This window comes from Protopterus annectens, chromosome 10.part0, assembly GCF_019279795.1.
Source record: "Protopterus annectens isolate FY-2018-M chromosome 10.part0, PAN1.0, whole genome shotgun sequence".
Lineage (NCBI taxonomy): Eukaryota > Metazoa > Chordata > Ceratodontiformes > Protopteridae > Protopterus > Protopterus annectens.
This window is the reverse complement of record NC_056744.1, coordinates 995,439,061-995,459,648: the sequence shown is the minus strand read 5'-3', so window position 1 is coordinate 995,459,648 and position 20,588 is coordinate 995,439,061. Positions and strand designations below refer to the sequence as shown.

At 44.1% G+C, this 20,588-nt stretch overlaps 1 protein-coding gene across 1 annotated transcript in view; it reads left to right on the top strand.

Annotated features, from left to right (window-relative positions):
• The window catches only part of LOC122813440 (AP-1 complex subunit mu-2-like), a 1,149,616-nt gene that overhangs the window by 625,066 nt on the left and 503,962 nt on the right, over nt 1-20,588 (top strand). The window contains exon 5 of the mRNA XM_044085755.1: nt 4,281-4,428. Coding sequence (XP_043941690.1) covers nt 4,281-4,428 — 148 coding nt within the window. The remainder of the gene's footprint in view (nt 1-4,280; nt 4,429-20,588) is intronic.

Genomic DNA, 20,588 nt, shown 5'->3' with positions numbered 1-20,588 from the left:
AAACCTTAAATCTGGCTGCATGGCAAATCTCCTAACCATCCAGCCAGCTCCTCTTTCCCAAGCAGTTATGGATGTTATTCTGGAAGCTAGGAGGCCCAGCACCAGAAAGGCCTACTCGGACAAATGGAAAAGGTTTTGCGCATGGAACCAAGCTAAAGGACAAAATACACTTCAGCCTCACATGCCTCAGATACTACAGTATTTAACTGAGATGTTGCACAAAGGACTTTATTTTTCTTCCATTACAATCCATGCATCAGCTGTTTCAGCTCACTACAACACGGATCCACCCTTATTTTCACATCCACTTCTAAGGCAGTTCCTCAGAGGGACAAAAAACATTAGCCCTCCCCCAGGAGAGCACCTACACCAACATGGGACCTCAATTTTGTTCTGGAAAAACTTACGCTACCTCCCTTGAACTAGCTTTCTCTGCAGATCTACAGTTTATATCATGGAAGACTGCTCTGCTGCTAGCAGTAACTTCAGCCAGAAGAGTCTCAGAGCTGCAGGCACTAATGGCAGTGGAACCTTTCATCATTTTCCATCAAGACAGAGTCTCTCTGCGAACTAATCCTTCCTTCATGCCTAAGGTGGTTTCCAGTGTGGCTTTAAATCAAACCATCCACTTACCCACCTTCTTCCCAAATCCACAGGACAAAGGAGAAAGACTCCTGCATTCCTTGGACATTCACAGGCAACTACGTTACTACTTGGATAAAACTAAGGTTTTCAGAAAATCTGACTTTGTATCCTATGCTACAGCTTCACAAGGGAAGGCTGTATCAAAGCAAACCATTTCCAAATGGATAGGACATTGCATTCATTTTTACTACATCCATCATGGAAAACCAGTTCCTACTACCATTAGGCCCCATTCCACCAGGCCAACAACTACATCTATAGCCTTCCTCAGGGGGGTTCCAATCAAGGAGATTTTGGAAGCTGCAACTTGGAGTTAAGTACACACCTTTACCAAACACTATCACTTACCACTTTACTCTAAGATTAGGGCTGGCTTTGCCACTGCAGTTCTGCAGGGCCTTCTAGCCTCCTGTAACCCTCTATGACTCCTCCACCCATCCTTAGCTTTGGGATTCTACCCAAGTGTGATGACTGCAGCAGGGTAACACGATGAACATAGTACAGTTTTGTACCTACCATAAATGTAGATGTTCGAGTGTTCACCCTGCTGCAGTCCAGGTTACCCTCCCTCCATCCCCTCTGATCTAACTGGCTAAATCTCTACAATACCTTCCTGATGTATTTGCTTATAGCTGGAGGGATTTTGTGTTTGTGCTAAAATTTCTTAAATTGGTACTAATTACTGACCACCTTTTTGGGGGCACCTGACATCTGGGGCAAGAAAAACTGAAGAAAATGGTGTCAGATGCACTGACGTCAGGGAAGAAGCGACAGCGACTGACGCCGGACCAAGACTTTGGAATTCTGGCCGACTGCGTGACCGCCTGACGACAGGATTACCCAAGTGTGATGACTGCAGCAGGGTGAACACTCGAACATCTACATTTATGGTAGGTACAAAACTGTACTTTTTGGAAAATATCTGCCTGTTATATCCTATGCAGGATGTAACCCATATACATAAGGCTACTGCAGCACTGATCATTTGAAAGTTTGCTGTTACAGTAAGTTTACCTATGCAACTGTACTGTATATACTCAGGCTGGCTATCCTGATCCAAACACTTGGAGGCACCTTCTCCATAGTGTTCCACATGCAGTGCATATATCTCCCACACATCAACTGTGGCATTTAACATGTACTCTGACTCTCCAGCTGTTGATTAAAGCATTGTGCTGAGTCAAATTCCTCTTCCACTTTGTGCCCACCCGTAGTACTGAAAGTTAATGCTGGTGTTTAAGGTAATCCCATTTCTGCCTCACTCACTTCTTGTAATACTAAACTTAATGTTTCACTGTACAAGTAGTTCTTCCCCACAGCTTCATAAACCCTGTGATTGAAAGTTTTGAAAGCATGCATTGTTGTGTGTGGTAGCCTCCATCCCATGTCATACTCCTGTGTTACAAATTAATGTGATTAAGTAGGGTAGCCCCACTCACTTGTCTCACAACCTCATATTCTGTTGTCTTTTAGCACTTGTGACTGGGGTAGACTGCTTTTCCTTGTGCATGACTCCAACTTTTGTTTTACTGTGTGATTATTTTTAGTCTATCTTGTATCTCCTGTCTTAGAACCCCAACTTCTGTTATGCTTAGTGCTTGTGTGTAGTATAGGCAGGGATGGCCTTTGGCCAACTGGTGCCCTAGGCATAAGGTCTCCACAGCACCCCTCAGACACCATCTGGTGCCCCCACCCTAGTTTACCTGCACCATCCAGATTACTGGAAAATCGCCCCTGCCAAAGTGGCACCTTAGGTGACCAACTAGTTGGCCTATGCCTGAGGCCGGCTGTAACTATAAGGTCCTCTTTTCATCTTTCAACAGCTCAACTTCTGTTATGTTCTGTGTTGTGCCGATGTCTAGGAGAGAATGCTTTCAGTGCTGTTACTACTTACTGTGGTATAACTTAGAAATTCATGAATAAGCTGCTTACACAGTTTATTTATGCATATAGTGCCTGCCAGCTTTTTGAAGGTTCTTTCATTGAGTGCTGTTTGTTTGAAGCAAAATGTCTGAAATCACTTAAAATGCTAAAGGACTTTTCACTTTTGCTCACTGTTGTGTGACCATGGAGTTGGTATATTTAAGGATGTGGGTTGCAAGGGGATTTTTTTCGCCCCTCCCCCCCATCACAAAAATGTTTTCAGTGATTTTACTTGTCATACATGACAGTCACTGAAATCACCTTTGGGGAGTTGACATGAAACCTACTTTGTATACCCTTTGATGCCAGAGCAACTACACAGTATAGCATACTCTGGTGGAAACAGGCAATGATACAGAAGCACCAATGCATCCCCGCCCCACTGCCCTCTCATTTATGCATGCTAAAAGGGCAGAATAACAAAATGCCTATGTAGGGAGTGATCAGTGCGGTAGCTGGGATCACAGCTATTTACTTTATGCCATAATATTGTGGTATACATCTGAGCTAAGAGCTGTGCTTCATTTATTTCTGAATGCATGCATTCAGTGGAAATAGTACAGCTTACTAAAGTGCTCATTATTAGTATTCACTGTGTTGTATTGTACTTTTTGGCACACTAGGCATAGTTTTCTTAGCTTTATTGGTCCGAGCAGTAGTTTTTAGCATGGGGATTAAAGAATGGTGGAAGCTGCTGGCTCATAAAACTTTGCAGTGTAATAAAATGAAAGGTATTTGTACCTTATTGCATCAGAAGATTAAATCTGATGAATCTCTACCTCAAGACATAGTCTTGTAGGTAAAGAGATGAAGGCTAGAAAGGAAAATAGGTTCTGCAGGCAGGCAAAGGCTGACTGAAAGTGTTCAGGTTTGTTTCTAAAATGTATATATCTGAGTATGCTACACTTTTTTTTTTTTTACTTCTTTCAGTTATATATTTTTTTCTTTGTTTGATAGTGTTGTGCACTCATACAATGCTGCCTTGCTCATTCTAATAGGATTGTTTACTATAAATTAGCTGCAGGAATATTTGTCAGATGTATTCACTATTCTTTTTTTCTGACTTGGCAGTTCATTTCGTTAAGACTCAGTCCGTATGTAAAATGTGTACCACACACCTGGGGCAGAAAACAGTGGCCTATTGGTTTATAGCATTGTACTTTTAGGTTTGAGAAAAAAGGTGTTTACATATGTCATCAGCCTGGAATACTTTGCCAAAGAACTGCTTTTCCCATTGACACAAGCATCTTTGCAGCAGTATTAGGTAAAACACGAAACTAAATCTTGGGACAGCTTTAGTATTTTTAAAATATGTAACTAGTCAACCTCTGTTGTGTATAATGTTGCAATTCAGAATAAATTCATCTGCTGAGTGGACACTGCTTTCTGTAGTTTATTTATGACTGTTCTATGCATTCATTTTATGTTTTTTGATCAGCCCCCGTTCCTCCCTACACAAAGGCTCTGTGATTTTGCTTTCCAGAATTGAGTGAAATTGCATGCTTTCATTTGGACTATTCCATATTTTGTTTTTTGTTGCTGTACAGTTCATAAATTGATGTTTCACTTTAGCAAGCATTTTTAAAATTAGTTGACAGCAGTAATATAATGAGTAATACATAAGTGCTGGAAGTAATTTTGATTCTTGCATTTGAGTAACAGTGCTGCTGAGTCATTGTGAGAATAATAATATTACTTCATACTGCTGGCAGGTACATCACTCAGCAGGGCCACAAGCTGGAAATCGGTGCTCCGCGTCCACCTCCTACTGTTACTAATGCAGTCTCCTGGCGATCTGAGGGACTTAAGTATCGCAAGAATGAAGTTTTCATCGATGTCATTGAATCTGTGAATCTCTTGGTAAGAATTCTTAAGCTGAAGTTAACCAGTGTGGTCTGGTGTTCTACACTTTCACTACCAACACCTGTAAGTTCCAAAATGCATTGTTCCTCAGCTATCAGATAAGAGTTTGCATTAAGAGTACCAGAATCTGGCATTTAATTATCAGTTGAGGAAGTGACCAATTACAATTCTGTGTCGGAACTGGAAGTCCAGTAATTGAGTACCACAAGATGTCCTTCCATTTCATTGTTGCAGTATTCACAACATTAGGGAATCCCTACCTGGGGCAGCCGATGTCAGGTCAGTATACCAAAGCCTGAGGCTGCTTTAAGGTATGCCATACATCACACATATGCTTCTTAAATAGAGTAGGGCATAAAGGTGAAGTCTGGACATACCCTTCTCTGAACTTCTTTGCTGCCAGTCCGAATGCCATCTCTTGATTGTCGGTCTGAACACTTAATATTCCGTTGTTGGTTACTGAGCGGTTGCAGATCAGTGTCCTATTGGGGTTCCTTTTTTACTTGTCTTTTTGTTGCTTGTGGGGTTTTATGTCATTCAAGAAGGGGAAATGCCAGTGTGAGAGACTGATTCCCCATAAAAACTACCACAAACAGTGTCTGTTTTCCCTTGGAGCCTCGCATGACCATATATTCTGTTCCATTTGTCAGGCTTTTGTACCTAAAACTTTGTATAGTAGACTTTTTTTCTTTGGCACTGTATCTTGAGAATCAGCGACTTAAATTTTTTGTGAAAGATACGATGGAGGGGACTTCCCGTCCTGAGGGACAGCTGTTAGGGAAGAAGAAAGCCCAGAAGCCTAGGCTGGAATCTTCCGCTGTTCAGCCTCCACTGGACTTTTATCCTGAGGTGAGTGAATACTCGGAGGTTTGCCCAGCTTAGTTGTCAGATTCCTCTGCCATTACCAGGTTGGAGGCTGGCAGAGATCTGGCTTTAAGCACATTTGTTGAGGCTTTGCAGACATCTGTTTCTGACAGTAGGGGGGGGGCATGGTTGATCATTTCCAAGGGGCCTAGGGGTGTTCCTCAGATTTTAGTCGAGAAGTTGTCCCTACAGCTATTATTTAATGCAATCTTGGATCAGAGCCTTCTAAGTTTTATAAGGCAGACGTCCCATTGAAGAAAAAAACAAAAAATTAAACATGATGTTCTTCGTGTTTCACTGTTGCAGTCATTACATTTAGGTAATCTGCTGGCAGGTTGCCCTCAGTCGGCCTGAATAACAAAGTCTTGGGTCCTCCGTCGGTTGCTGTCTCCTCTTCCATGACATCAGGTTGTCAGGGGTATAAAACATGCAGCCGATGCCATTTTAATCAGTCTTTCTTGCTGCACGGTGCCCGAAGCAGAAGCAGTTCACAAGTGCCAGTCGGCCGACTCCTGAAATTTTCATTTTCGAGTTTCAGAACCAAAGTCTTCAAACTAAAGCTAAGTACCCCATTGGGGAAACTTTTTCTTGCTCCTTACCGATGTCATTAAAAGTTAATAATTGCATTACTTGTGGGAAGCAAATACCACATAAGGATTTTCATTTGTACTGTATTCCTTGCCTAGGCCCTGATCACAACGTGCCTTGCTGTCGGCTTTGTGCTAAATTTAACCAACGCACTATTAAGCGTCGATATATTTTTGATTCTAAATATTTTGGCTTAAGATTTAACTATCCTGAAATGTCGTCAGTTAGCAATCCGACTACCGGAGTTCACAGAAAACGCAAGGAAAAAGACAGACACAGACCGTCGAGGTCCAAAACCGATGAAGAAGCTTCTCCTAAGCCAGTTGCTGATTCGCTGGTACTCAGTGAGGTGCTTTCGCATCCCCTGATACCCGCTACTTTTGAGTCGCAGGCCTCTACCAAGACCCATTCGGAGTCCGGTATGCTGCGATATTCACAAAGTATTGAACCAGAGGATCTCTCTCCCTTGGATGGGTCCAGAGCCGCTGAGCAGGCACCGGCTTTTGAGGGTGTTTTCAGGCCTTAACATTTTTATATTAAACCGACACCATCAACAAAAACAAAGTCAAAAACAACTTCTATGTCTAAAAAACTGATGCATGAGCCACATGCTCAGGCCCCTATGCCTAAAAAACAAATGATCAAAATGGCTGAGGATTTAATTACCTTGATCAGGAGTTCCCAACCCCCCACTGCTAAGAGGCCTAGGCAAGGCACTGATTATGAATCTTCAGATCAGGTTTCCATTTCTTCTGATTCCTCTTCCAATCAGGAACTTTCTATTCCACCATATGAGGATTCAGATGCAGAGGAATCCATACCATCTGCATCACCACCTGAGGATTACTCTTTTGGAGAGACTTTGCTTACTTTAGGGGAACACTTTCACTGGGAGAGTCAGGACTTCTTTGAATCAAAAAAGAGGCTTAGGGATTTCCTTCTTCTTCCTCAGCGTAGACCTTTGGAAATACCTCCTGTTTTAGACATTGTTGATGATGTGTTCTCGGAATCAAGAATGGCTCCTGATTCCCTGCCTCCGGCTCCTAGTAAGCCAGACAGATATTACACTGTGCCTGACTCCCACAAATTTCTTTTCAAAAATCCTGCTGCTGATCCTGAGACTATTTCTCAGAGTCCCAAGGGTGTAAAGGCTTCTACAGCCAAAAATCCTACCCCTTCTGATAAAGATTCCAGGGCACTGGATAGATGGAGTAAGAAGGTTTATACATCTGCAACCTTGGCAATCAGGGCTTTAAACTGCCAGTTTCATATGCTTAAATATCAGCAGCATGTTATGGGCTTACTGAAACAGAAAATGATGTTGATTTCTGATTGTGTGGAAAATAAGGAGTTACAGGATTTATTGCATTCAACAGAACAGGTTTGAAAGCATACTTTGCATGTGGTTTTGATTCCTTGGAGGCCTCTTGTAGGGCCGCCATTACTGTATCTGTGATAAGAAGGCATGCCTGGCTCAAGGAGCAAAATCTGCCTGATCATGTTAAAGCTAAATTGTTGGATGCCCCTTTGCAGCATGATACTCTGTTTGGTAATAAGGCAGAAGAGGTTTTAAAGAAAACGGAAGACAAAGCTAAATCTATGCAAACTGTATAAGATTTCTTGCAAGTGCAGCCACCCAGGTTCAGTAGGCACTGGCCTACTAAAAACTGGTACTTTCCTGTGTCCAACAGAGCCACTCAGGGCAAACCCAGGCACTCTAAAGGCTCCAGATATCAATCACAGGGATCTTACAGGTCAAAGCAATGGGGTGCCTCCACCTCCAAATCTGGAGGTAACAAAGCACAACCTTACAGTAAGCAGTCTCAATGATTTTCCTCTACCATTTCCAAGCACTTATCTTTTGGCAACCCCCTTGGGGGGAAAACTAGCACTTCATGCTCGAAATTGGCAGTTAATATCCCAGGACAAGTGGGTATTAAACATAATATCCCAGGGGTACAGATTTCATTTCCCGAATGGATGGCCGGATCTCCCACAAAACCAGTGGGCAGAGGCCCAGAAACAAGTTGTGTCCCTCATGGATATGGGGGCTATTCAACCAGTACCAGAAAAGGAAAAAGGACAAGGATTTTATTCGAGACAGTTCCTGGTACCCAGAAAAGGCAATTCATGGTGTCCAATACTGGACTTATCGATTCTGAACACATTCCTGGACATTCCAAAATTCAAAATGTTGACTTTACAACAGCTACTGCCTATGCTAGGCAAGAATGCTTGGTTAGTAACTGTAGACTTAAAAGAGGCATACCTGCATATCCCAATAAAGGAATCTTGCAGAAGATACCTCTGCTTCAAAGCAGGTTTTTTGAATTACCAATTCTCTGCACTGCCCTTTGACATATCTACTGTGCCCAGGGTCTTTACAAAGTGCCTGGCACCAGTAATTGCATTCTGCAGACAAAGAAACATTCAAATGTATCCTTATCTGGATGATTGTCTAATTCAGGCAGAAGACAAGGATACTCTTCTTCAACATCTGGCATTTGTAAAAAGGCTTCTAGCATGCCTAGGGTACACCATAAATGAAAATAAATCACAACTGGTACCCTTTCAAATAATTACATTCCTGGGTGCAAGCTTGAATACAACTGCCCATATGGCTTACCTCACTCCAGACAAACAAATACAGTTGACAACATACTTCAATCAAATGGCAACAAAAACCCAGTTATCTGCAAGACAAATTCTGCAGGCTTTGGGGTTCATGGCATCCTGCATTCTACTAATTCCATATGCGAGACTGCATATGAGGAAACTTCAATAGTACCTAAAAAGTTTATGGAGTCAACATTGTCACAGCTTGGAAACAATGATTCCTCTCATTCCCTGCCTACAACAGGAGTTTCTTTGGTGGGCAAAGACATATCACCAAAACAAGGGACTGTCATTCACTCTACCCCCTGACACCCAAACCCTAACTACAGATGCATCAGATTATGCTTGAGGGGCCCACCTGGCAGGGAGATGCATTCAGGGCAAATGGAGCCCAAACCAAATGCATCTGCATATCAACCAGAAAGAAATGCTAGCTGTTCGGAATGCTGTTCTGACAGTCTTCAAGGACTTACTTCATCCAGGGCAACTACTGGTAAAGATGGACAACACCACAGTTATGTGGTACATAAACAAGCAGGGGGGTACACATTCCTACCCCCTTTGCAGACTAGCCATGGCCTTGTGGAACACAGCCTTGACTTACCAAATACATCTTCAAGCTCAATTCCTGCCAGGAAAGCAAAATACTCTGGCAGACGACCCAAGCAGAAATCTTATGGACCCACACAAATGGAAACTGGATCCACAAATTTTCAGCATGTTAACACTATTTGCCTCTCCCCAAAACTATCAGTTGGGCAAATTCTGCACAAGAACTCATCTCAAAAAAGCATGGAAAGTGGATGCTCTATCCTTCAGCTGGACAAACCTATCAGTCTATGCCTTTCCCCCTCTGACTCTACTCTCCAAGGTCTTACTAAAAGTCAGACAGGAAAAAACAAAAATTATTCTAATTGCTCCGGACTGGCCTCGCCAACACTGGTACCTGCTTCTAAGGAGCATGTCACACCTTCCTCCGTGGTACTTGCCTCAAACACCTCATCTACTGTCTCAGCAGAACTATCAAATTCTGCACACTCGGCTCCAAACTATGAATCTTGCAGCATGGCTCATCAACTAATTATTCAAACCACACCTCTCAGTAAACCTGTGATGGATGTCATTTTGGAAGCCAGAAGGCCTAGTACCAGAAAATCTTATGCTGATAAATGGAAGAGATTCTGTGCTTGGAACTAAGCACAAGGAATAGACACAGCAAGGCCCAATATTCCTCAGATTTTACAATACTTAACTGAGATGCTTGACAAGGGCCTATCCTTTTCTTCAATAAAAATACATGCCTCTGCCATCTCGGCTCATTACAACATAGAGCCTTCCCTCTTTTCTCATCCACTGCTAAAGCAGTATCTCAGAGGGGCCAAAATTTTAAGGCCTCCCAGGAGAGCACCAACTCCTGCACGGGACCTCAATTTTGTGCTGGAAAAACTCACCCTGCCTCCTTTTGAACCAGCAGCTACTGCGGATATAAAATTTCTATCTTGGAAGACAACTTTTCTTTTGGCAGTCACTTCAGCTAGAAGGGATTCAGAACTACAGGTTCTCATGGCAGTGGAGCCTTTCATTATATTTTATCTGGACAGGGTGGCCCTCAGGACCAACCCTTTCTTTATGCCTAAAGTGGTGTCCAATGTGGCTCTTAACCAGACCATTCACCTGCCAACTTTTTTCCCAAATCCACAGAACAAGGGGGAAGCGGATTCTGCATTCATTGAATGTGCACAGACAACTAAGATTCTACTTAAACAGGACAAAATCTCTAGGAAAGTCTTAGCAACTACTAGTAGCATTTGCTGCAGGATCAGAGGGGAAGGCTATATCAAAGCAGACTATTTCTAAATGGATAAGCCACTGCATTCGTTTCTGCTATTTGAACCATGGTAAACCTGTGCCCAAGGGGATCAGATCCCATTCCACCAGGGCTGCCTCTACTTCAGCAGCTTTTCTCAGAGGTGTCCCAACCAAAGACATTCTAGAAGCTGCTACTTGGAGCTCTGTTCATACATTCACAAAGCATTATCATTTACCTCTCTTCTCTAAATCTAGGGCAGGCTTTGCCACTGCAGTCCTGCAGGGCCTTATAGCTGCTCCTAATGCTGTTTAGTTCCATCCTCCCATCCATAGCTTTGGAATTCTACCCAAATGTAATGACTACAACAGTGAAACACGAAGAACATAGTACAGTTGTGTACATGTACCATAAATGTAGATGTTCGAGTGTATTCACTGTTGCAGTCCAGGTTACCCACCCGCCATCTCCCATTCTATACCTTTTCTTTCCTTCACTATACTTAAAAGCCTTTGTGGTGTATTTTCTTTTAGTTGAAGGTACATTTTATGTTTCTAAGGTGCATTTATTTATATTTATAGTTTATATATTTTTGCTCTCCATTTGGGGGGCACCTGATATCTGGGGCAAGAAAAACTAATTAAAATGGTGTCGACTGCATTTTATACCCCTGATGACCTGACATCATGGAAGAGGAGACAGCAACTGACTCGGGACCCAAGACTTTGTTATTCAGGCCGAGTGAGGGCAACCTGCCAGCAAATTACCCAAATGTAATGACTGCAACAGTGAATACACTCGAACATCTACATTTATGGTAAGTGTACACAACTGTACTTTTCCCCTGCTCCTAGGGATCCACAGAGTGAGTGGCAGGCCTTCAGTCAGGGTTTGTTTAATGCCTCAATAGCACTGAAATCTCTCAGGGTGTTTCTGTTCCAGCTCCCCCTTGGTCCTCTACTTTTCTTAAAAGACCCAGGGAATAGGATTCCTCGGAAGAGGGTTTGGATTCTGATGAGGTACTCATCTCAAATTCCTTCTACTTTGGACTATGGGTCAGAGGAAGAAGAATCTACCAGTCCTGATACTCCATTTGAAGGGATTTTTTGAGGACATAATCTCCAGGATGATGGGTTTCTTTAAATGGGATTGTTCTTAGGTCTCTGAGATTCTTAAGAGGTACTATGAGTTGTTGCAGTTGGAATCTCCTAAACCTTCTGCTGTTCCTCCTGTTTTGGCTGCTTTATTAGATGCATTTTCCAATGCCTCTAAAGTTCTGAATTCTCAGTCCCCTGCTCCCAAGAAACCTTGTAGGTTTTATAGGGTGTCTAAGCACTGTACGTTTTTGTACAAGTGTTCTGTTGCTGACCCCTCAGTGGTGTCTGTAGCCTCTGAAAAGCTCTCTCAACTGCTTCCTTTGCCCAGGTTACTGCCTTCTGATAAAGGCAGTACAACCATTGAAAGGATAGGTAAAAAGGTTTACAAATCAGCTACCTTGGCTTTTAGGTCTCTTATCAGACCCATATGTCATGTCCAGGTATGTGTTGGCTGTCCTCTCCCAGACTTGTCCGGTTATATCTGATCATCCAGACTCTTTGGGTAAAACTTCTGCTCCTTCCCTGTTAGGGACTTCCTCCCAGGTGGCTCATCATTTCATCAAATGTAGTTTTGATGTAGCAGGTGTTCCTTATAGGTCTGCTGCTTTTGGTTCAGTAATAAGATATTCTTGGCTTTAGCTTCAACCTTTGCCTAATGATATCAAGGCTAAGTTGATGGATGTCCCTCATGATAATAAACACTAGTTTGGTGAAGCCACTGCTGATTTGTTTAAGTCCCTTCAGGATAAGGGAAAGGCTTTACAGGAACTCAAACATGTGTTTATCCTGTTCCTAAATTTCAGCGAAACTCCCTCAATTGCAGGCGATCTCACCCTCCTCCTAAGGGTAAAAAAGGGTGTCAAGCAGGCTTCTCATGCTATGGCTACTCAGACTTCAGGGCCTCAGAAGTCTTCTTCCTTTCCAGATAAACCAGGTGCTGTCTGACTATCCTATTCTTCCCAGCCACTTTCCTCTTTCTCTTCGCCTCTTTCTCTTCCTGTTTTGGCTACAGATTACTCAGGATTCCTGGGTTCTGTCCATTGTTTGCCAGGGGTATTTCATGGTTTGGAAATCCCCCATTTCATGGGAATTCCTTGGCCCTCTTGGGAAAAACTGTCTTTTTCCCCAGAGGTGCTTTGGGACCTTTTGACTCAGGGTACTATTCAAGAGGTGCCTCTGTCCTAAATGGGGAGGGGGTTTTACTCCAGAATGTTTGTAGTACCCAGAAGGGAAGGTACTTTGAGACCAGTTCTAGACATGTCTCATTTAATAACTTTTCTGAAGATGCCCACTTTTCAGATGTTGCCTCTTCAGACTTTGTTCCCACTTTTGTTTCCTTAGGCATATATTGTGTCTCTGGATTGCAAGGATACTTATCTCCATATTCCGATCCATCACCTTTTAAGGAAGTTTTTGCATTTCTCTGTTGCTTCCTGGCATTTTCAGTTCTCTTATTTGCCCTTTGGCCTTTCTACTGCCCCAAGGATATTCACTAAATACCTCGCTGCTGCGATTGCTTTTTGCAGGCTTCAGGGCAACCAGATATTTCCCTACTTGGATGTCTTGCTGTTTCAGGCATCCTTTCCCAAGATCCTGTTGCAAAAATCTCCATTTTGCCATTGGTCTTCATCAGAGCCTGGGGTTTACAATAAACTTCAAAAAGTCTTCTCTGTCCCCTTCTTAGCACCATGTTTTTCTCGGCTGCTGGATTCAGACGGTGTTTTTGGTGTCATCCTTGCCTCCTCCCAAGGCCTTGACCCTCATCTCCTTCTTTCAAATGGTTCTTCCTCTGGCTTCCATTACAGCCAGGGAGTTTCTGAGATCTCTGGGTTACATGGCATCCACCATCCCTATGCTCCCTCTGGCCAAATTTCACATGAGGAAGTTTCAGTGATTCCTGAAGTCAGTTTGGCTTCAGCATGCTCGTCCCTTAGAATTTGTAGTTTTTTTTGTACCTTTCCTCAAGAAGGAACTCCACTGGTGGCTCCAACAATTGTCTTTAAATCTAAGGCTCCCTTTTCACCCCCCTCTTCCCTCTCAGGAGCTGTTCAGATATACTTCAGGCATTGGATGGAGAGCAACTTTTGGCTTCCTAAAGGTGCAGGGAGTCTGGTCTCCTCTTCACAGCAGAAGGAGCACATCAGTGTCAAAGAGATGAGAGCCCTTCCTCTGGCTCTTCAGGCTTTTCATCCTCTTTTCACCCTGGGAACGCTCAAAGTGTTTACAGACAACACCAGAGTGATGTGGTATGTAAACAAATAGGAGGGGACAAGATCTCATCTTTGCCGGTGGGCATTCCTGGTATGGAATCTTGCTGTCCAGTATCAAGTGACTGTTAAGGCGGCTTGTATTCTCTCAAGTCAAAGCATTGTGGCAGGTACTCTGAGCAGGTCCGTAACTCAATCCTATGAGTGTGTGCTTCACAGAGATGCATTTCTGGGCATTGTCCACTAGTGGGGTACTCCTCAAGTAAGTCTGTTTGCCTCCCTTCTGAACAGACAGCTTCCTCTATTTTGTGCCAGAGTCCCAGGTCCTCTGGTGTGGAAGTTGAACGCCCTCTCTTTTTCTTGAAAGGGGATGTTTCTTTATGCTTTCCCTCCCCTTCCCCTCATTCCAAAAGTCCTGTTCAAAATTCAACAGGATGTCCCCAAAATCTTGGTGAATCCTTTTTGGCCGGGACAGCACTGAATGCTGTTCGTGTTTCACTGTTGCAGTCGTCACCTGTGGGTTATCCCTGCTGTGGTAGCCTTCGGCCGGCCTGAATACCAGAGTCCGTGTTTTTCTGTGTCAGCTGCTGTCACCTGTAGACTGACATCAGGTTGTCAGTGCTGTAAAGCAAGGCAGCTGATGCCATTACACCAGTCTTTTTTGCCGTGGAGCCCATAGCAGAAACAGTTCGCAACTGTACTGGTCGGTCACTACCAGAGTTCGGATCACAGCTAAAAACGTCTAAAGCTAAGTACCCCATTGGGGATCTTTTTTCTTGCACTAACCAATGTAAAAAAAAGTTAACAATTGTTTTGCCTGTGGAAAGCAGATCCCACACTGAGACTTCCATTCATACTGCGCCACTTGTTAGGCCGAGACCACGACGTTGCCCGTTGCCAGTTCTGTGCTCTCTTTAATGCGAAAACCATTCATCGTAGAGCTCTTTTTGTAGACCGGTATTTTCATCCTCGGTCTTCACAAATGGCGTCGGTCAGCCAACAATCCATAGAGCCTCCTAAAACACATAGGGATAAAGATAGAGACAGACCTCACAAGGCTAAGGCTTCCGACGACTCTTCTGCTAAGCAGGTTGTCAGTTCTCTGGAATTCAGTGATGCAGTTTCACATCCTCTGATGCCAGATGGGTTTGCTATGCAGGCCTCTACCAAGACTCTTTCGGAGTCCGGTATGCTGTAGAAATCTTCATCTTCAGAGCCTTTGGCTGTCTCTTCCTCAGTTGGATCCAGAGCTGTGACGCAGCACCGGCTTCCGAGGAGGTCTTTTGCACTAAAGATTCCAGTCAGAAACCGATGTCTTCACACCAGACTACCGTTTCTCTCAGACCGATGATTACTCTTAGGCCTAGAAGCCAGGCCACCCCTAGAAAATCTACCTCTTGTCACCATCTTACTCCCGCCCCTCCACCCCAGGCCCAGATGCTTAAGATGGTGGAGGATCTTATTTACCTTATCAGGAGCAGACAAGCCACAACTACTAAAAGGAAAAGACACCCTTCTCCTGAACTATTGACAGAGCAAGATTCTGAGGAATCAGATTCTACAGATTTTGAAGAGGAACAACAACCTCTTACTGCTTATGAGGATTCAGATGCAGAGGAATCCATCCCTTCTGCCTCCCCACCAGAAGACCTCTCCTTTGGAGAAACCCTCCACACCCTCAGGGAACATTTCCAATGGGAATCTCAGGATTTCCCTCAGTCTAAGAAAAGGCTAAGAGAATTTCTAGACCTACCCCAGCACAGACTCCTTGCCATCCCCCCTATTTTAGAAGTAGTGGATGATATTTTCCATGAATCCAGTTTAGCCCTGGATGCCCTTCCTCCTGCTCTCAATAAGCCACACAGGTGTTACACAGTACCAGACATTCACAAATACCTGTACAGAAATCCTGCTGCAGACCCGGAGGTCATTACACAGGGTCCCAAGGGAGCCAGGGGTAGTTCTGCTAAGAACCTTACTCCTTCTGATAAGGATGCCAGAGTTCTGGGTAGATGGGGTAAAAAAGTTTACACTTCTGCAGCCTTAGCTATCAGACCTCTCAGTTGTCAGTTCTATATGTTAAAATATCAACAACACACTTTGGAACTATTAAAGCAAAAGATTTCTACTTTTCCTGACTCTGCCAATTCTAAGGAGTTAGCAAATGTATTTCATTCTACTTGTCAAGTGGCAAGGTACTCTTTACACTGTGGATATGATGCACTAGAAGCCTCTAGCAGGGCAGCAGTGTCTGAATCTGTCATTAGGAAACATGCATGGTCGAAGGAACAACCTCTACCTGATCATGTCAAGTCTAAATTAATTGATGCACCTTTGGTTAAAGACCGTTTGTTTGGAGAAAAAGAAGAGGAGGTACTTAAAAAGATGGAAGACAAAGCAAAATATATACAAACATTAAAAGATTTATTTCAGGTTTAACTTCCTAGATTCAGCAGGAATTCTCCCTCCAAGCACTGGTCCTTTCCTGCCCCTAGCAGGCAGCTGCAAGCTAAGTCCCGCAGGGACAGGCCACCCAGGTCCCTACAGCAGGGACAGCAGAGAACCAAACAGTGGACCACATCTGCCTCTAAGGCAGGAAGTTCTAAGCCATCTCTCTATGGCAAAAACTCTAAATGATTCCAACCCCCCTGCCCGCTTTTCACCCAAAAGCTCGGAGGAAGGCTGTCCCTCTGCAAAGAAAATGGCTGTCTTTAACCAAGGACCAATGGATCTTAAAGATAATTTTTCAGGGATACAAATTCACTTTCAACGAACTCCCAATTCCCAGAGGGTACCCAGAGTTACCTCCCAATCAGTGGGCAGAGGCATTGAAGCAAGTTCAAACTCTTCATAGCCCAGGGGGCAGTAGAACCTGTCTTCACAGATCAAGCAGGCAAAGCCTTTTATTCCAGGCATTTCCTTGTTCCCAAAAAAGAGTGCAGTTGGCGCCCCATCCTGGATCTCTCCATTCTGAACACATCCCTGGTGGTCCCCAAATTCAGAATGCTAACCCTGCAGCAGCTGCTGCCTGTGCTGACAAAAAATGCCTGATTAGTGACCCTGAACCTAAAAGATGCATATATCCATATCCCCATAAGGGAATCCTGCAGGAAATTCCTGTGTTTCAGAGCAGGCTCACAGCACTTTCAGTTCTCTGCTCTTCACTTTGGCTTATCTGCTGCTCCCAGGGTTTTCACCAAATGTTTGGCTCCAGCCATAGCATTTTCAGACAAAAAAATATACAGATTTTCCCTTATCTGGATGATTGCCTCATTCAGGCAGAGACAAAGAAAAGCTGCTCCAGGACTTACACTTTGCCAAAACCCTCCTAACTTCCTTGGGGTTCACCATCAATGAGAAGAGGTCAAAGCAGACTCCCTCCAGGAGGATCATTTTCCTGGGAGCACTGCTGGACACAGCATCCCAAATGGCCTTCCTATACCCAGAAAAGCAAAGCTTCCAGCCCGAGCTGGCATCCAAAAGTCACCTCACAGTGAGGAAGTTCCTGCAAGCCTTGGAATACATGGCTTCTTGCATCCGTCTAATTCCTCTGGCCAGGCTACACATGAAAAATCTTCAGTGGTATCTAAGGAACCTTTGGTGTCAACACTCACAGCCTCTAGACCCCTCTCTCCCTCTGATCCTGTGTATAAGAGTCTAGTTTCCCTGGTGGGCAGAGGCCTGTGCCAGGAACTAGGGTCTCCCCCTTCATCCACCACCCCATAGGGCAGACCATCATCACCGATGCCTCAGACATTGCTTAGGGCACCCACCTAGCAGGCAGGTGCACCCATGGTCTTTGGGATGCCCAACACCTTCCCTTGCATATCAACCAGAAGGAAATGATGGCAGTGCAAAAGGCTCCGACATCCTTCCAGCCCCATCTCAGGCCAGGAGTTCTCCTTATTAAAACAGACAACATGACAGTAATGTGGTACATCAGCAAACAGGGGGGGACACAATCTTACCCTCTGTGCAGGCTAGCCATGAACCTCTGGCTGACTGCCTCCTCCCTGGGATTACACCTAATAACCCAATACCTACCATGGATCAACACCACCCTGGCAGACCACTTAAGCAGACATGGCAGCTCCACAAACAGATCTTTGTGCAAGTCAGTCAAGTGTGGGGAAATCCGGAGGTGGATCTCTTTGCTTCACACCTCAACCATCAGCTAAAGAAATTCTGCACCAGGGAGTTTCACCACCTGGCATGGAAGGTGGATGCCTTGATCTTCCCATGGAACTCCCTCTTCGTGTACACATTCCCTGCTTTGCCTCTTATTTCCAAGCAGGGGGGGAATGCTGCACCCAGATTTGCAGACTCTCAAGCTATCAGCATGGCTGATACTCCCAAGGTAAGAGAAGGGCTTCTGGTAAGCAAGCAGGTCCTAGACATTATCACAGAGGCCAGAAGGCTCAGCACCAGAAAATCTTACACAGGAAAATGGAAAAGATTCTGCTGCTGGTGCCAGTCCAGAGTGGCCAGTTTCTCACAACCTTCTGTCCCTCTTATCCTGGACTATCTAGCAGAATTACTCAATAGTGGCCTCTCCTTCTCTTCTGTTAAAATCCACTCCACAGTCATTTCAGCTCAGTTTAATACAAACCAACCCCTGTTCTCTCAACCTTTGGTTAAACAATTCCACAGAGGGGCTTCGAATATCAGACCTCCCAGAAGGCCTCCCACGCCAGGATCTTAATTATGTTTTGGAAAAATGAACCTTACCACCCTTTGAACCTGGTACTTCAGCAGAACTGAAATTCCTCTCCTGGAAGACTGTATTTTTTGCTAATCCTGGAAGACTGCCTTTTTTGCTAGCTATCACTTCAGAAAGAAGGGTTTTTGAACTTCAGGCACTGATGGCCATTGAGCCCTTCATCATTTTCCATGCAGACAGGGTTTCCCTTAGGACTTACCCCTCCTTTATGCCCAAGGTGGTATCTAATGTGACTCTTAACCAGTCCATTCATCTGCCTACCTTCTTCCCTAACCCTCAAAACAAGGGGGAAAGAATTCTTCATTCCCTAGATGTGCACAGGCAGCTCAGATACTACCTGGACCGTACTAAACCCTTCAGAAAAACGGACCAACTTCTTGTCAGTTTTGCTCTAGGGGCAAAGGAGATGCCCATTTCCAAGCAGATAATTTCCAAATGGATATCACACTGTATCTATTTCTGCTACAAATTTCATGGGAAACCTCCCCCTAAGTCAATTCATACCCATTCCACTAGGGCAGCCTCCACTTCACAGCATTCCTCAGAGGAGTTCCCACCAGGGACATCTTGGAAGCTGCCACATGGACCTTGGTCCATACCTTTACAAAGCATTACCACCTTCCTCTTTTCTCTCAGGCTAGGGCAGGGTTTGCCTCTGCAGTGCTGCAGGGCCTCCTTACCCATGCCTAGGTCTCTAACTAATGCTGCCCCCCTCTCTTCAGCTTTGGGAATCCTCCCACAGGTGATGACTGCAACAGTGAAACAGGAAGAACATAGTACAGTTTTGTACACTTACCATAAATGTAGATGTTCGAATGTATTCACTGTTGCAGTCTTGGTTTCCCTCCCTCCTTTCCCCTTGTATCCTCTTTCATTAGGGAGACATAAGCTTCTTGGGGTGGTTGTTAACCACAAGGACCACTTTGCCATTTTTCCTGGGGCTCCTTACTGGTTAGGGCAAGTAAAATGGATGTAATGGCATCAGCTGCCTTGCTTTAGAGCACTGATGACCTGACGTCAGTCTACAGGCAACAGCATCTGATGCAGAAAAACATCGACTCTGATATTCATGTTGGCCGAAGGCTACCACAGCAGGGATAACCCACAGGTGATGACTGCAACAGTGAATACACTCAAACATCTACAGTTATGATAAGTGCACACAACTGTACTTTCCCTCTTCTGCATATAGCCACGGGCAATCATTGCAAGTTACCTCACAGGGTGGACCTACTCACAGAAGCCAATGGATGTCTCATCCATCCTCACCTGTCCCCTCTTCAACTGACTCTGTGGATCATAGGATTTTGATTCCACAGACACCTTTTTTTCTGAGGACGTGCTTAGGGTCCTGCAGGAGGCCAGGAAACCTAATACTAAGAAATTCTACTTATCCAAATGGAAGAGGTTTTCTGTTTGGTGTCTTTCACTTAACCTGGGTCTACTGTCTGTGGATGTCCCTTTGGTTCTCTCTTATTTGTGTGAATTGCTCGATGCTGGGTTGACCTATTCTTCTGTTAAGGCCCTCCTATCAGCTATCTCTGCTTGTTTGCCTTTATCCTCCTACTTTAGCTTCTAAGCTTGAAGCTAAACAATTCCTTAAAGGTGTCATTTATATTAGGCCTCCCAGGAAGCCTGTTCCTCCTCCCTGGGATCTGAATTTTGTTTGGAGAAATTGACTCAGGCTCCTTTTGAGCATTCCTTGCAACAATGCTCTTGGAAAACTGTTCTTTTGTTAGCCGTTACTTCTGCCAGATGGGTCTGAGCTTCAAGCCCTTATGGCTTGCCCTTTTTTTGGTGTTTCATAAGGATAGGGTATCCTTGCATACTAATCCTTCTTTTATGCCCAAGGTGGTGAATGAAGTGTCCCTTAATCGGTCTTTTCATTTTCCCATTTTTTCCTTTCTCCACACTCTACTAGTGAGGAGGTGCTGCACACATTGAACCTGCATAGACAACTCAGATTTTATTTGGCTAGGAAATCTGATCAGCTGTTTGTTTCCTTCCATCCCAGGTCCTTGGGATTAGCTGTATCCAAGCAGACTATTTCTTCTTGGATTTCAAAAGATATATATATATATATATATATATATATATATATATATATATATATATATATTTTTTTTTTTTTTTGTATTGTTTTCATGGTAAGAGCCTTCCTTCTTCTGTAAAGGCTCATTTGACTAGAGCTGTGGCTTCTTCTGGTGCTTTTTTCAAGGGTTTGTATACTAACTCTGTTCTTGAGGCAACTATCTGGA